The sequence below is a fragment of the Onychostruthus taczanowskii genome, unplaced genomic scaffold (genome assembly GCF_017590055.1).
Source record: "Onychostruthus taczanowskii isolate IOZ18803 unplaced genomic scaffold, ASM1759005v1 scaffold19, whole genome shotgun sequence".
Lineage (NCBI taxonomy): Eukaryota > Metazoa > Chordata > Aves > Passeriformes > Passeridae > Onychostruthus > Onychostruthus taczanowskii.
In genome coordinates, this window is record NW_024499128.1 from 11,400,021 (window position 1) to 11,415,043 (window position 15,023).

The following is a 15,023-nucleotide window of genomic DNA, read 5'->3' on the forward strand; positions in this document are numbered from 1 at the left end:
CTCCCACCCCCGTTCCCCTCCATCAAAATATTTTGCAGCTTTCATGTGTTAGCCACGTGCCCAGGAGTGATTCACGGCTGGAGCCTGACAGTCAGGGGGAGGATTGGAACAGCAAAAGGAAAATACGAGAGACGAGGCGTTCTCGAGTGCGAGCACAGCTCCTCCCTTCCAGGCTGGGGCAGGCATTTCGGGTCTGACCTTCCAAATACTCATTTGTGATTGGAATAATGGTGAGCCCTCCCTTCAGCCCCCCGAGCTCTGCCCAGGGCAGGGCTTGGCAGGCTCAGCAGCACACAAGGCTCCCACACGATGACAAAAGAGACAATGCTGTGATTAAAAAAACACCGTTAATAACGCGGGAGGAGGTAACAGACCCGCAGAGCTCCACACGGTGTTTCTCCACATGTTGTTGACACATGAGGTAGGAAACTTTGAGCCTTTTTTTAATGAGCACCCTGGAGGCTAAAATTCAAGTGGAATAACAGCTCTCCTGCACCTCTGGCCACCACTGTCTGTCAGGGCCAGGAGAGTTATTCCTGCCCACAGTCCTGGGCTCCTCAGCTGGAAAGTGCTTCCACAATGCTACCTGCAGGGCTTGGGATAGCTTTTTTCCCTGGTGTCCATCTTCCTGAAGCCCTGCAAACCTCTGGATTTTCCCTGTTGCCCAAATAAAAGCCAAGAGAGACAGTCCTGCCTGCATGGCTGAAGGCCAGGCAGATGGAAGCACATCTTTCAAAGGCTTGATGGCAAGTTCATGCACCAAGCAAGCCCAGGATAATACTTAAACTCTGTGGCTTAGGAAGCTGGATGACATCCTTTGTTCACTTTGAGCTTGCTCCCACTAGGCTTTCTATTGTTGAGGAGTTTTTAGGATCCCAGAACAAGACATTTAATCATCAGTTTGGATTGGAGCAAGGAAACAAAACATGGAATAAATGTAATATGCTCAGAAGTGAGCAAAACCACAGCATCTGGGTGATTTACACTCTGGAAATTACAGGGAAATTCCTTTTCCCAGGAGCCAAGCACAGACAGAGGAACAACAGCATGGCCCCGGGCGATGTAGGCGCAGTCCCCAGGGCTGGCCCTCCTCCAGTGCCCAGCACAGCTCCCTGTGCTCACCAGGCTCACACTGCCTTTGCTTAAAATAATTTCCGATGGGAAGACGCAAATCTGGCTGCACCGTGAAGCAGCAGCAGCTGCACACCCCTTTGCATCATCTCCGTGGTGGTTATTTTTAAATGACACAAGTCTCCTCTACGAGGAAGCCAAAAAATCCATGTCCCTGCTATCAGCACTGCCTGGGTTTGGGAGGAAAGCAATCCCCCTGAAGGGATGTGCCTTTCTGCCCGAGGAATCCTGGCCTGGCTGTGCACTCCAAACACATCCTGACATCCCTGGGGATGCTCTGCAGCTCTCTCCTCACACAGAGGAGGATGTGCTTTTCACAGCATGAGGGTTTGGCTCCATGTCTGGCCAGGACCCATCCAGAGGGCACCAGGACCAGGAAGGATTTTACAGCAATTTGCTGATCCTCAGGGAGGCAAACCTGGGACAGCAATGCTGTGCTGGAAGCCACTTGGATCCCAGGCACTGGCAGAGAGATGGCAAAACAGAAAGAGGTACAGCAAGAGCAAAGCCCTCAGAGCCTGCTTCTTGCTCTGGATGAGCTGCATTCACACCCTCTCACATCCCTGGGGCTCCTCTGTCCAATGCTGATGACCTGACTTGGTCTCGGAACATTGAACAAAGGTGGCTTCAAGAACACAAACTGGCTGGCTGGGAATCAGCACTGGAAGTTTTGCAACCAGCACATGGTATGGTTTGTTTTGGCAAAGCTGTCTCTCCTGCTCCAGATGATCCCATCCTTCCTTTCCATGGTTGGACAGGCCTGCATTAGTTATTCTCATCAGCATGTCTTGCTCAGTTCCCTGCTGTTTGGCTTACAGCTAGGGAGGGAGGTGTTTGCACGGAGATAATGGACTGCCTTTCCCTCTAGGAATGGTTTATATCTTCCTAAACACACTCTGTATTTGCATTAAACATGATGCGCTCAGGAGTTTTCAGAATTGGTAAATAAACCTTTTAAGCATTTATGACGCTGGGCAGTGACAAGCAGCACGGAGCCATCAATTATTGCAGCATCCACGATGGTGAGGGAGCCTCCCTGGCCGTGTTTTGCCCTCCCTGGCAGGCAAGGACAAGGTTCTGGGCATTTCCCTTGCTAGGGAGCTGGTATCCTGAAATATGACATATTTCAGTCTGTCATGAAGCCAGTCCCTTCCTTCATGTGCCTCTGAGTCACGTTGGTGACAACATTTATTTCAGGCTCACGACAAGGCGGCGGCGCAGCTCAGCATCCAAGAGGACAGCAATTAGAGCCAGGCTTTGTCCCAGTACCTGGAACTGCATTCTGTGCTGAGCTGAGCCATTGCCATGGTGAGGAGCATCCATCCCTCCTCCAGCACAGGGGAGGGTGGCGAGGCTGAGACCTACTTTGGTCACATCCCTGGCTGCAGTCATGAGGATGGCTGTCCCCATGGCAGGGCTTGGAAGATGCCCCCAGCTTTTGCAAAGGGAAAATGGGGTAATGGGGCTTCCTCTGATATCTCCCCACACTTGCCAGTTTGAAACATGATGCCAGAGGCACACATTGTGCACCAGCTGGGAAAAGCCCAAATCCTTCAACTCTGCTCTGGCCAAACTGGCAGATTTGGCTAATTCCTGACAGGATAGGAGTAGCCAAGGCAGTAGGCATTGTTCTGCTCACCCTTCCCAAAAACAGAGAGGTGCTTGCTCAGACACTCAGAAGTCTTATTTGTGCTTTGTGGGAATCCCAGAATGGTTTGGATTGAAAGGGACCTTAAAGCCAGTTCCAAAATCCTTAAATCTAATTCCAAACCCCTGCCAGGGGCAGGGGCACCTTCCGCTATCCCAGGTTGCTCCAAGCCCCACCCAACCTGGCCTTGGACACTTCCAGGGATGCGGAAGCCACGGCTTCTCTGGGCAACCTGTGTTTCCTCATAAAAAATGTCTTCCTTATGTCTAGTCTGAATCTCTCCTCTTTCTGTCTGCCACATAAAATACCGCATGAACTGGAAAATCACTCAAAGTGGCTCTGCACTATGGGGATGGACACGTCACACCAGTGGGTTCACAGAAGAAAGTGGCAGTGAGGAAAGTTCACAGAAGAAAGGGGCAGCAGATCCTCTGGCTGGGACACGGACAGGACGTGCAGCCAGGTTTGCACATCAGGTGCTGATTTATTCAACCAGAAAACTTAACAAGTACAAAACACATCCCCAAAGGCCACGTGGAGCAGGAAGAAAACACAGAAATATTGTACTAAAAGAGAAGCTGAGGTTTCTAGGTCTTGTTGGGGGCATCTCCCAGTGGCCCCCACCAAGCGTATTTTGTCATCCCTCTCCTCCAAATGAGGACAAAGACCTTGTCCAGCAAACTGGGTCGCTGCAGGGAGCAGCCCAGCAGTGCTCCCTGACTGATCCCAAAAACCAGCCTGGAAACTGGGGCTGATAAGCACAATTGGAGCAGAATTGGGCCAGGGGCCAGCAGGCAGCAAGGAAGCAGCAGTGGTACAGGCAACCGGGGTTTCGGTGACAACAGCCACCACTGCAAGGTGCCACAGTCACTGCGTGGGGCGCCGCTCTGTCCCCCGTGCTGGAGGTTTTGTTCTTCTTGGCTAAAGGAGGCAACAGGGATAAAAATCATCCGGTGGTGCCCAGCAGCACAAGCTGCAACAAAAGATCTTGTTCATTAGAAAACAGCAACCTCAACAACACTGAAATCACCCTGCCGATACCACTGGCAATTGTCAGCCCGGTCATCATCCTCACAGCTTCCTCTGCCAATAATGACTTTGCTTTTCTGACAGCACTGGGGTGAGTGTGTTATTTAGGTCAGCTGGGGGCTGTGGCAGCTTCTCCCCCTGCCTTACATCTGAGCTGTGAGGTTTCCTCATCTGGATGCCGTGGGCAGGAGGTGCTGTTGGCTCCCTGGGGCTTTTCCTGAACAGGTATCAGATATTTCTGGCACTGTGGCTCACAGGGGGCACCAGCTCTGTCAGGCCGTGCTCGATTCCCATCATCAGCCTCGGTCACTTCTGCACACAGGGCCCTGTGGGTCTGGGATCAATGCCATTTACAGCACACTCATTCATGGTGCCAGCTCACAAAATTAAACAGGGTTGAGCATAAGGCGAGAGGCACTACCTGGCAATGACAAACAACCCCTTTTCTGTGCAAAATCCCGTCGCAGGGCGGATTTATTTTCTTGGAAGCATGAGCTCCAAGTGAGAAATCCACACAGGAGGCAGTACTCAGAGTGTGGCATCAATGCAGGACTTGCTGCCAGCCTGCAGCACGATGCCACTGAGCCACTGCCAGAGGCACTGGCTGGCCCAGCCTCTGTGGGACACACACTGAGCCCCCCCAGTCAAAGTGTGCACATGGACCCTTCAGGAGGGAGGCTCAGAACCTCCCTCTGTACCTTCCCAAGGGTAGGGAGTGTGCCAGGGTGTGCCAAAGGCAGTGCAGGGGGGTTTGGAGGCAGTGCCAGTGGCTAATTGTGAATAAACTGGTGCAGGGAAAGATACCAACAACGTGGTGAGGGAGGGGAGAGAGATACTGGATGTCAGTATGGAGGACAGTGAAGGTTGTCACGTCCCATGTCACAAAGATAACAGCCACAAACTGCACACAGTTCAAAAGTTCAGGAGTTGTTTTCACAGATTAAAACCTCGGTGATGGAAGTTCCTTGCTTCTTGCAGAAAGAAACTGTTGTAATGAAAATAATCATTGCACCAAAGCAATTAAGGATGCTTGTCTTGTGCACTTGACTAAGCAGGTCCCCTCTGGTCACAGGTCAGTCTGGATTGCAAGCCAAGGCTGATAATGAAGCTGAGAGCTGGGAAACATCTAATTGCTTAATTGAGCACAAAGACATCCCTCTTCTTACAGGCAAAGTATCCTTCTGGAGCCAAGCTGGCATGAGAGCATCAGGGTGCTGGGCTGAAGAAGGACCCCAGCACAGATTCCATGTGGGGTGGGTGGTGAAGCAGCCACACATCCTGGCTCCCAGGTGCTGTCAGCTAAAATGCCAACCCACTCCCAAAGTTCTGTCTGCTCTGCCCTCCCCTCCTCCGCCTCCAGCTTGGAGCCTTTCAAAAAACTCAGCTGCAAAAAGGAAGGAGGCTTTTAAAACCAAAAGAAACATCCCCTGGGCTCCTCATCGCTCCCTGGCAGCCCCCACCCACGTAACAAGTCCCCAGAGCAGGAAAAGAGGAGTTTTAAAGGCTGGATTACAGCACTGGAGGTGGAGGGACCCCTGAGGCTGCCTTTTTGCTCATTATCAGCAGCCCTCACGCTCTGCACAAGCCACCCTGGCCACCGTGCCAGGCATGGTCTCCAAGGGAGCAGAAAACCTGCTCAGAGAATAAAATAAAGGGAAAAGCAAAATAGCAAGAGCAGGTTAGACATGTCTCTCCCAGCATCACTGGTCATTGAGATGACAGTGACTGTCATATGAAGCCCCTCTGGTCAGTGGAACCCTGGGCTGGCCCTGGCTGGTATCATCCTGCAAGGGTAAGGGGCAGGATGAACCCTTGCCAAGCAGCAAAAGCTCTCCAGGCTGGAGCAATAAGCCTTGGGCAGCCCTGGAGGGCTCACTGAGCTGGGAATGGAGGCAGTGAGGCTCCCAGGTGTGTTTTGGGGTAACTCCAGCAGTTGCTGCTCTGATGACCACCCTGGAACCACCCAATCCCTCCCACAGTTTGGGGCTTGCCTTGCCAGAAGAGCCTCCAAAGCCTGCTAGTCATCACTCAGGCCAACTTCAGCACCAAGGAAAGGGGAGGGAATAACCCAACCACGTGGAAACATCTGAGCAAAATAAACCTTCCACTGCAATAATTTGAAAGGCTTTGGCCCATTGGGATGGGCTGTCTCATCTGAGTTCTGCTGGGGCTGAGCTGCCCCATCTTCTAGAGCCTCTCCTCCAAACCCAAGGTGCAGAGGGGGCTTTTCCAGCCCCAGGATCCACCTGGCTGTTTCCTTCAGGGCCCAGCTGCTGGGCTGCACAGGCAGAGCCAAACCCAGTGAGTCCCCACAGACTCATGGCACAGGGCAGAGCCAGCCCTGGTGGGGCTCTGAGGGCTCTGCAGTGTGACACAGAGCCAGGACACACGAGGACACTTTGGCTCTCCCAGCAGCTCCCTCTCAGTGCCTTGCTGTGACCCACGAGCCTCGCTGACCCAGGAGCCAGCAGGACCACTGGAAATGAAGATTGTCCCTCCACCAGCTGTGTTTTTAATTAAAGGCAAGGACAAGGCTTTGCATTGCCTCCCAGACAACAAGTGACTATGTAATTTGTGCAAGAGACTGTCGAGACATTCTCCAGCAAAATCTGAGCCTGCTGTGTCACTAAGACATCAGCAGCACACACACACATGCCCTCTGCATTCGATTATAGCCTTGTTCACTGCAAGCTTTCTTTAGTTTCTGCCATCAGCAGTAGCTGGGACAAACACAGAAGGGCAAGGGCAGGTCCTGGTGTCATTTCCAGGAAAGCAGAGCTCTTAAATACATGTGCAAATTCCAACCTGAGAACTCTTCGCCTGGGAAATTACCCAGAGTACTAAACAACCCATTAGCTGTGACCCTGGTATAATTGAATCTGGGAATTTAGTGAGTCTGTCTCTCCTAACAGCAGTGGAGATAAAGCCAACCAGATTGCAGATAAATTGCTGGCATTGAGGAAATCTTCTGCAGTAAAACCTCTCTGCTGCACTGGGAACGTTAAAGGACATATTCCCATGGAGTATGGTCTATCAGTCATACAATACTATTAGCTAGCACAGGTAGTGTTTAGAGATAGCAGATAAGAGTTTCAAGAGACTGATTGTTAAGGGCACAGGTAATCCTGCTCTTCTGCACAGGAAACTACGGCTTCTTAAAAGCAGCTTTAATTTTGTTTATGATTTTTACAAGAAAACAAAAGAAAATTCTGCTGTTACATATGATCCACCCTATGTAAACAGCCCTGCCACCTGGGCTGCTCACAGGAGAGAGGAAACATCCCCAGGGAGCAGAGCAAGGTAACCTGTGACACTTAACGACCGGTGAAACGGATGGGTTTGCCATGCTGCTGCATCCCTCATCTTTATTACAAATCCTGCAATAAATCTGCTGCTGCCTGAAGTTATCCAACCATGGAAAAGCAATACGCTGGGGTTGGATTTAACACTGCTGAGCAAATGTCCCTTTCCCCCCTCACTCCAGAGGGGCATTTCTTTCCGTGGATACACAGCAGCAGGGTGAGCTCCTTACCAGTGGCTGCGCACACAGTTCAGCACCAGGATCACAGCACCCAGGCAGTAACAGGCAGCATGGGGAGAGCCGAAGATTTGGCTGAGTGCTCTTGTTTTGTGCTCCCATCTGGCTACCTGGAGAGACAAGGGAAAACAAAGTGGGTGGTTGGGGTGCCTGGAACACGCTGCCCCAGCAGCACAAATCCCACAGCCTTGGCCTCGCACGCTCAGAACGCTTTGTCTGTGTGGCTTTGTGCAAGAAACAAGTGGAGGCCACTGATGGGACATGGCTGAATCAAGCTTGGGGATGGGAGCTCTTTCTCCCACCTGTGCCAGACCCTGCTTGCAATGCATATGCCCTTGCACACGAGATCAGCAGAAGCACCAAAAAAAGAGGCTCAAACAGGCTCAACGGGCTCAAAAAAAAGAGAAAAAAACAAACCAGAAAATACCCCCAGCCAGCAGCACAAAAAAAAAAAAAGAGGCTCAAACAGGCTCAATGGGCTAAAAAAAAAGAGAAGAAAAACAAACCAGAAAATCCCTACACATCAGTTTTAGGGAATACAAGGCTTGTATTCCAACATGTGTCCAACAAAGCTGAGAGCATTGCTTAGGCTGTCCCCTGGTCATCAGAAACAAGGTCCTTGTTCTGGATCCTAGTATTGCTCTCCTAAAGATGTATTCCAACATGTGTCCAACAAAGCTGAGAGCATTGCTTAGGCTGTCCCCTGGCCATCAAGGTCCCTGTTGTGGATCCTAGTATTGCTCTCCTGAAAGGAAAACAGATCCCTGAGTAGGGGATGCACCACAGGGATGCTCAGCTCTCATTTTCTGGGCTGTGGCATCTCCCACAGCCAGCCTCAGGGATTATACCTGTCCAGAACAACCCCTCCCTCTGCACAGCCAGAAAAGTTTGCAAGCCCTCCCTCAAGCTTCCCCACGACAACATCTGCCAGCTTTGCCCAGAGAACTGTTTCCACTTTAAGCAGCTTAGCCTTCACTAGCACTCAGCAATTGTAGCCATTCAGGTTTAGTCTGCCCTCCTCACCCACCCCAGCCTGGCAGAGACAGCCCAGGACTGACACATCCACACCCAGCATCCCTGGGGAGGTGTTAGCATCCTTCACAGCACACTTTTCCCTGGTTGCCATGTTCAGCTCCCTGCTCTGCAGATGCTGATGGGTCCCTTCCCAAACCACCCCAGGGATGAGGAGGTGCCATCTCACCCTAGGGGCTGCTGCATGCAGGTGGCTGGAGCTGCTCCCAAAATCTGCAGAACCAGATCCACCCCAGTCACCAAATCCAGACCCACAACTCTCAACTGATAAAAACCCTTACAGCTGCTTTACCCTCTGCCTTTCCTGCATCCCTCGGAAAGCTGCCGCTATATTTATGGCCCCTCTCAGGCTCCACTTTCAGGCACCAAGCCAGAGGTTTGGATCAGACATCAGACCTGAAATTCCAGCCAAGGAGAGAGAGCACACCTGGGCAATGAAGCAGGAAGTGGGAGTCAGCAGAACATCTCAGCACCAATTTGCTTCTCAGACATGGCTGGCACTTGATTAGCTTCAAATGCACTTCACTCCCTCGCACGGAGCCTGGGCAGCTTTCAGGGGCACCTGCAACCCAGCTCTTCATCTACTCTGAATGTATTTGGTAATTTATTGGCTCAATTTGAGCAGAAAAAGGCAGCTTTGCAGGTCTCGCTTTCTTCCCAGGCTGCTGCAGAAGCACAAAGTGCTGCTGGTGGAGGGGGACTGCTGCCTTCAGGAGGGGGGAATGATGAAAACCTCTGATAAGCAGGGGCACTGATTTCACATGCTGAGAGCTGATTCAATTAGTTATGCAATGATTGCTCTGAAATTACAAATCCACTCATGACAGAGAGAGCTGCTTCACTGCCTTTTGCTGGCTGGTATAAATAGTTTGTATTCTAAATTGAATTTAAAACACCGTGCGTCACGCTGCTGCTAAAATCGGAGCTGCTGTTTGAGTGCTGAGAGAGTGGAAAAAGAAATATAAGGTGCATTACTACCTTTGGAAAGTAAAAAGAAGTGACCATACAGGTGACTTGAGTCACAGATGGAAAAATGCAGCCACCTGCCAGTTATCTGTACCAGCTTCCTAATTCCCTGGAAATTATTCTGGCAGCGTTTGCATGGATGGCAGCTCCTGCCTTGCTCAGGGAGCTTTGAAGAGCACCTCAGCAGCAGCAGAGCTGAAGGAAAAGGAGAAGGCAGAGCCACTGGGATCAGAGGGAAGAGCTGGTGTGCTTCTGGGAGCCGGGGAGATGGTCACTGTAATTACCCTCACCTTTAGAAAGGCACATCTGGGCAGCAATTCCGGGATGAGGGGTCGTGCTCCCGAGCCCTTCAGGCAGCAGCTGCCACGGCTGCGATGGGATCACTCCCAGCACAGCCCAGTTTGTGCTGCATCACACAGCTGGGACCGAGATGCCAACACTTATTTAGCTGTCACAGCCTTCAGATGGGACCCCAGGCTCCTTTTCAAGCCCACACAGGAGCCATCCCAAGCAACGCTGGGAGCCAGAGCGGGGCTGGAAGCGGCGGCACCCACCGGGCCCTGCGGTGATATTGCAGTAACAATTAATTAGTTCCGGTTCTGGTTCTATTCCTTGAACAACTAATTAGTTCTGGCTGGGTTCTAATTTTCTAATTTTAGTCATTTTGAGCTAATATTAGCACTCGATCGACCCACAGCTACGCAGCAGCCTTAATGGCTTTATGAAATCGTGAGCCGGCGTGTTATTATTTACTGTGTGGTGGAAGCAAAATGCTTCCAGCATCTTCCACAGCCGGGTGTGGGACAGATCAGGGCTGAGACCAGCAGTTTCCCAGGAGGCTGCACTCACTCCTGGTGGGCTGTTTGCCCTCCCAGCTAAGGTGGGCACTGTGCTGACCGTAGGCAAGCCCCATGTCAGGGCTGTGCGTCCTGGAAAAGGAGAGAGAGGAGCATTTTTATTTTTCTTCCAACTCCATGCTTGGAAATGGAGTTAATACAAATTTTCCTGACTTACCCAAGGGTCAAAGCAATAGAAAAAATTCCTCTTCCAAAGCTCCCAGCACTCTGCTTTCACTTTAGGATACTTGGTGAGGGCTGCAAGTAATTTTTTTAATGTTTCCCCCAATGCTCGTTATTGAAATAAATCAACGAGCGGATGTGGCTGCAAAGCCAGGGATGCTCTTGGGTCCCATGTTCTGCCTTTGGCAGGCCATTCTGGGGGCAGGCTCAGCTGGCTGATGTTCCCAGGGAATTGCTTCCTTCTAGACGTAAATTTGGGGCTGATTTCTACGTAACCGATCCAAGACATTTCCCCAACCTCTCAGGCAAGTGCGTAAACAAAAATGAAAGCACAGGCACACATCCCCAGTGCCTGCCCTGATAGAAAATGGAAAAGCAGAGCATTTCCATTTTCTTCTCTTTTTTTTTTTTGGGTAGGCAAACCACGAGCCACCTCGAGAAAGGCCACAAACAACCTTTCAAAAAGCAATTTCATCTCACGAACCTGCCTCCGCAGTGATCAACGGGAAATGCTCTTTCCAGCTCTGTGTGCATGGCAGACCACGGCCTCTCATTAATATTTAGTATTTGTTTGAAGGAAATTGATTCTTTTTTTGTCTGCCATCCAGGGAAGCTGCTTTCTGAACACGCTACATTTTAATTGCTCAGCCCCAGCTCTGAATTAGAGCCTTTGTGCTGTTTCATGTGACTCCATTGCTATATCTGGCTGGCCCCAGAGATGGGCAACGAAACCAGATAGCCCAAAGGCTCAGGACAAAGGGACACCTTGCATCTCGATGCAAATCAGTCATTTTATGTCCTCACATTGCCCCATCACCATGGTACCCAAAGAAAAACGTGCAGGGACTGGTGAATTTAGCCTTGTGGCACTCCTGGAAGCCTGGGATGGATTAGCAGCTCCTTTCAAATCAAGGGAAACTGAGGCACAGGAGGATTGAGGTGAATGTCTGCTTCCCAGCTTTCCAGGGAGCAGGGTAGAGGGGCTGTGTCTACATCCTGCAAAATCCCTTCATCCACCCAGGGAGATGCTCTGCACACTTCTTGGGATGCCCTTGCCCTGGACAAACTGATGGCATGGAAATAGTCAGTATCCAAGTCTGGGTTGGAGAAAAGATGACAATGAACAGGATGTTATCCCTTCACATACCTATCTCATAGTATTTGACAGCATGAAGGATTTTCCCCCCATCCTATGGGGTCTAGGATGCCTGCTGAGGGGTCCATAAGTCAGAAATTCCATGAAAAGTCCAGAGGAAGAACAATGAGCTCTCCAGGGTACATCTGAGCCCCAGTCCCAAGAGGATGCAAGTTCACAGGGCAAACCCTGGATATATGGGTGATCCAGCCCCAGCTCAATAAAAACCTTCAGACAAAACTGACCTGAGCAAATTTATTTTCATAGAATCATGGAGTGGTTTGGATTGGAAGGGACCTTAAACTCATGTCATTCCACCCCCTCCCATGGGCAGGAACACCTTCCACTGACCCAGGCTGCTCCAACCTGGCCTTGGACACTCCCAAGGATGGGGCAGCCACAGCTCCACAGCTTTTCTGGGCAGCCTGTGCCAGGGCCTCACCATCCTTATAGTAAGGAATTTCTTCCAACAGAATAAATTTCTCCTTCAGTCTGACCTCTCCTAGGCCAGCCATGGGGTAAGTTCTCCCCTGGGGTGATAGGGCAGGAGAATCCCTGACTCTGGGCTTAGGTGGCTCCATGTGAGCATCTCCCACTGAGAAAGACATGCCCCAGCTGGCTCCTGACCTGCTGAAAGAGCACAAAACCTGATATTACCCTTATTTCACCCACAGAGACCAGAGGCATCGACCTGCTCCTGTTACGAAAAATCCATTTTTCCCTTTCCTTCCCTGTAATCCCTCATTAAAGCATAAGGACATTCTCTGCTCTCTGACACTGCTTGGATGCTGGAAAACAACCCTGCTCACAGCCATTAGATTTATCTAAAGACAGGGAGGAAAAAGATAGACCTGAGCACCCAGGGCCTGGCTGTGGTGCTCCCAAGAGCAGGCAGGGAAGCAGAGCTGGCTGGAATGGAAATGCAAGCACTGGGGCTGGCTGACCTTTGCCAAATGCCAGAGGAGCCAGCCTTTCTGGCTGTCCCAAGTGGCTGGGGAGGAAATGAGTATGGCCTGACCTTATCCCTGCTAACTCAGGGCTCGAGCCCCACTGCAGCCAGCAGCACTCAGAGCAGACAGGGCAGTGCCAAAGGGGAGCACCAGCAGCACCAGGTGGACACTGCGGCCACCCTGACAGCCTGCATCGCTTTGGCTCAGTGTGTCCCTCCTAGGTGAGAAGAATTCTGCATTTCCAGAAGGTTGCAAAGCTTAGGAGAGGCAGGAGGGGAAACTGCAGGGCTGTTCCTGGGGAGGATCGTGCATGCCACCCCATGGGATGAGTGGGGGCTGCTCCTGCAGCTCACCAGGACAGCACTGAGCCCCTGGCACAGGCATGACACCACCCGAGGCTGGCATGTGCCCATGTGCAGCCACATCAGCCCACCCCAGCATCAGGCACAGGCTTTCCAAAGGCATGTGCAGAAAATGCCCCGGGGACCTGCGTGCCACTGGCAGCAGGAACATGATTAGCAGGAGCTCTGGGCAGCGAAGGCAGGAGGAAAAGAACAGAACAAACCACGGTTTTAATTTGTACAAGCTGGTAATTATAGTTGCTATCTGTCTGAAATCTCTATTGAGTTTATTTAAATATGTTCTCCGTGAAGGCCATTCAGACAGGAATTATCAAGGTGTTGCAGCAGAGGAGATAATGCCATGCAGTTTTCAACAGATCAAGGGCTGATTAGGAGGAATTAATTAGCTGCTTAAACAGTCCTTGACTCGCTGCAGCAATTAGCCGTCACCTCCCTGCAGTCACGTTCCCGGCACAGCGGTGATGCCAAGCACAAAACTCCTTCCCTGTGTGCTGGTGGGAGCACCAGGCCAGCCCTGGGTGGGCACATGGCCCTGGGAAGGCATCCTCAACCCACAAGAGCCCCAAAGCCACCCCTGGCATGGAGGCAGGGCTGAGCTGGGCTGTGTGCCCACCCCAGTGCCCACCGCTGGTGGGAGATTCCCAACACGGGGCACCATCGGGTGTCTTCCCTCCTCCAGCCTTTAGCAGGCCAGTCCCTCAGGCACTGCCCACCCACCACCTCTTCTGTGCTGTGAACCACCAGCTCTCAGCTGTGCTCCTCCACTGGGGCCAGCAGATCATCCAGCAGCCTTTATCCCACCTTCTGTCCCTTTGGTGCGGTGGGAGCATCGCCTCTCCCCTCTGCAAGCACTAAACCGTGAAAAGCTGATGCTGCAGAGCTGGAGGCTGAGCCACCACCACTGGACACTGCCCAGGAAGAGAAGCTGGCATTTGGGGTGACCAGGAGAGCACCATGAGGCTCTGAGCCCCTGCTGCCAGCACAGTGCCTTGCAGGAGCTGCTCACAGCTGCCAAGCTCCTGTCAGCATACCAGTGGGTTCCACTTTGCTTAGCTGCTCCCTGCCTGCACTAGGAAAAACTGTGGCAGCTTTGGACTACCTGTTGCAGAGACTGAGTTACTTCTCTGAAGGTTTCTCAGCTCACAGGCTCTTCCTTAGAGAGAGCCATCAGATGGTAATGCAGCCTGAAAGCTTTTTAGCAAATGATTAAAGCCTTGTGAAGTTCCCCCACCAAGTACTGGAGCAGCAGCTTCCAGTTCATGCAATTAAAACACTGAACTGATATGAGAAGAGACAAGCAGCATCTTAATGGATTCATGTGAGCTGTGAGGCAAACCAGGCTGAGGACTGTGTCCATGGAGCTTGTAAAGGCTTTTTCATGGTAATACTCCAAGAAAAGATTCACTCAGAGATGGCAAGCAACACGCACTGGGGACAACAGGTGACAGTCTGTGCCCATGCAGGTGGAGGCAGAGCATGGCAGGGACTCTGGCAGAGCCTGGAGGCTCCAAGCACCCTGGTTTGAGGGCTGGCAAGTGTCCCAAGAGATGGGGACAGGCTGGCTCATCCAGGTCTCCCCAGCAAGCTTTACCAGTTAAGTTTTTCCCCTTTCCCATTCCCTCCCTGGTGTGATGGCAGTAAGAGTTGTCAGTGAGCCACAGCTGAGCAGCACAGCTCAGCTCCTCCACGTCTGCCAAGGGCTTTCAGTTTGGAAAGGAAGGCGTTGATTTGACGCAAGGAGGATTTTTCCATTGCCTTTCACTGGTTCTGGATGGGGGGTTTGTTGTTTGTTCCAGCCAAAAGAAACAGGAGAGGGATTTTGGAGAGACAAGGAGATGTGTGGCCTGGCTGTGCAAGGACACTGAGGTGAGGAACAGCCAGCTGGAACACTGGGGCTGCACACCCAGGTGACAAAGAGCTGCACAGAGGGAAAAACCACATGTTTGCAGGCTCTCACAGTGGAACATGGGGTTTGGAACACACAAAGGGCTTCAAAAAAAAAAGGAGAACATCCAAGTGCTGAAGAAGAGAACTACCTAGAAGCAGAGAGCAGGGTGGGCTGCTCTCCAAAACCAAAAAGCTGAAGTGAGATGAGACAGCATGACAAACCCTCAGTGTCTACAGTCCCCATCATCCAAACCAGCAAGTTAAGAGGATGAAACATAAGCTGGAGTGCCTCTTCTAGTGACTCTGTCCTCATGAATGCTGCCAGC

The 15,023-nt window shown here is 51.5% G+C and overlaps 1 protein-coding gene across 4 annotated transcripts in view; it reads right to left on the reverse strand.

The window, feature by feature from the left end:
- PEMT (phosphatidylethanolamine N-methyltransferase) overlaps nucleotides 1-15,023 on the reverse strand; it is a 43,061-nt gene that overhangs the window by 12,937 nt on the left and 15,101 nt on the right. For all 4 annotated transcript variants that reach the window (XM_041401947.1, XM_041401948.1, XM_041401950.1 and 1 more), the window contains exon 3: nucleotides 7,341-7,456. In XM_041401947.1, the coding sequence (XP_041257881.1) occupies nucleotides 7,341-7,456 (116 nt within the window). The remainder of the gene's footprint in view (nucleotides 1-7,340; nucleotides 7,457-15,023) is intronic.